The following is an 857-nucleotide window of genomic DNA, read 5'->3' as shown; positions in this document are numbered from 1 at the left end:
AGATAGAGACACAGACGCAGACGCAGACACAAACACGGACACGGGCACGGGCACGGACACGGACATATATATATATATATATATGTACAGTACATGTATATTTATATGTCGATATCTATGATGTCTATGCCTATATATACATACAACGTATGTGCGGCATACGAGATATATGCCCCACACACTCCCACGCACCGTCTAACCAGCACCCGCACGCCCTGAGTACGTGCCCCACATCCACCACCCACACCTCACCTCACCTCATATGCGGCACATGCGACTGTACGGCAGTGCTGAATGAATAGTCAAACACATGCGGTAGGTCCAGTGGGGTTATACCCCCCCCCTTATCACTTATGCGGATGATAAAGTCCTCTTCACCGTGACTGCAGGTGACAATGATAGGGGGAGGCCCCTCGGGTTGGGTGTTGTCTGGATCGGCCTTAATGCGGGCGGCATGGGCTTCCATGGTGGCTCGGATAGAGTTCTTGAGCAATTCTTGTATGATGAACTCTGTACAGGATTGAATGGAATATGAGGGTGCGGCATGATGCAATTAATATATGAAAGCGAGTAAACGATGACTATGTACATACATACATACGTACATACGTACACACACACACACATGCGTACATACATGCGTACATATACACAGACATACACACAGGCACAAAAACACAGACACAGACACAGACACAGAAACAGACACAGACAGATATATATATATATACATACACACACACTCACACACACACATATATATGTATATACATACACACACACACACACACACACATATATATATACACAACACATACTTACATATATATATACATATACAGACATACATATATATA

General features: G+C 44.1%; 1 protein-coding gene across 1 annotated transcript; it reads right to left on the bottom strand.

Annotated features, from left to right (window-relative positions):
* Positions 1–253: 253 nt before the first annotated feature.
* On the bottom strand, positions 254–510 carry SARC_17190 (hypothetical protein; the record flags this gene model as incomplete). Its single annotated transcript, XM_014288715.1, has 1 exon — positions 254–510. A coding segment is annotated over one exon (257 nt), but the record flags the coding sequence as incomplete, so codon positions are not given.
* Between the last annotated feature and the right edge of the window lie 347 nt (positions 511–857).

Source organism: Sphaeroforma arctica (genome assembly GCF_001186125.1).
Source record: "Sphaeroforma arctica JP610 unplaced genomic scaffold supercont1.9991, whole genome shotgun sequence".
Taxonomy (NCBI): domain Eukaryota; class Ichthyosporea; order Ichthyophonida; genus Sphaeroforma; species Sphaeroforma arctica.
Note: the sequence above shows the minus strand (reverse complement) of the source record. Positions and strands in the feature narration are given on the sequence as shown.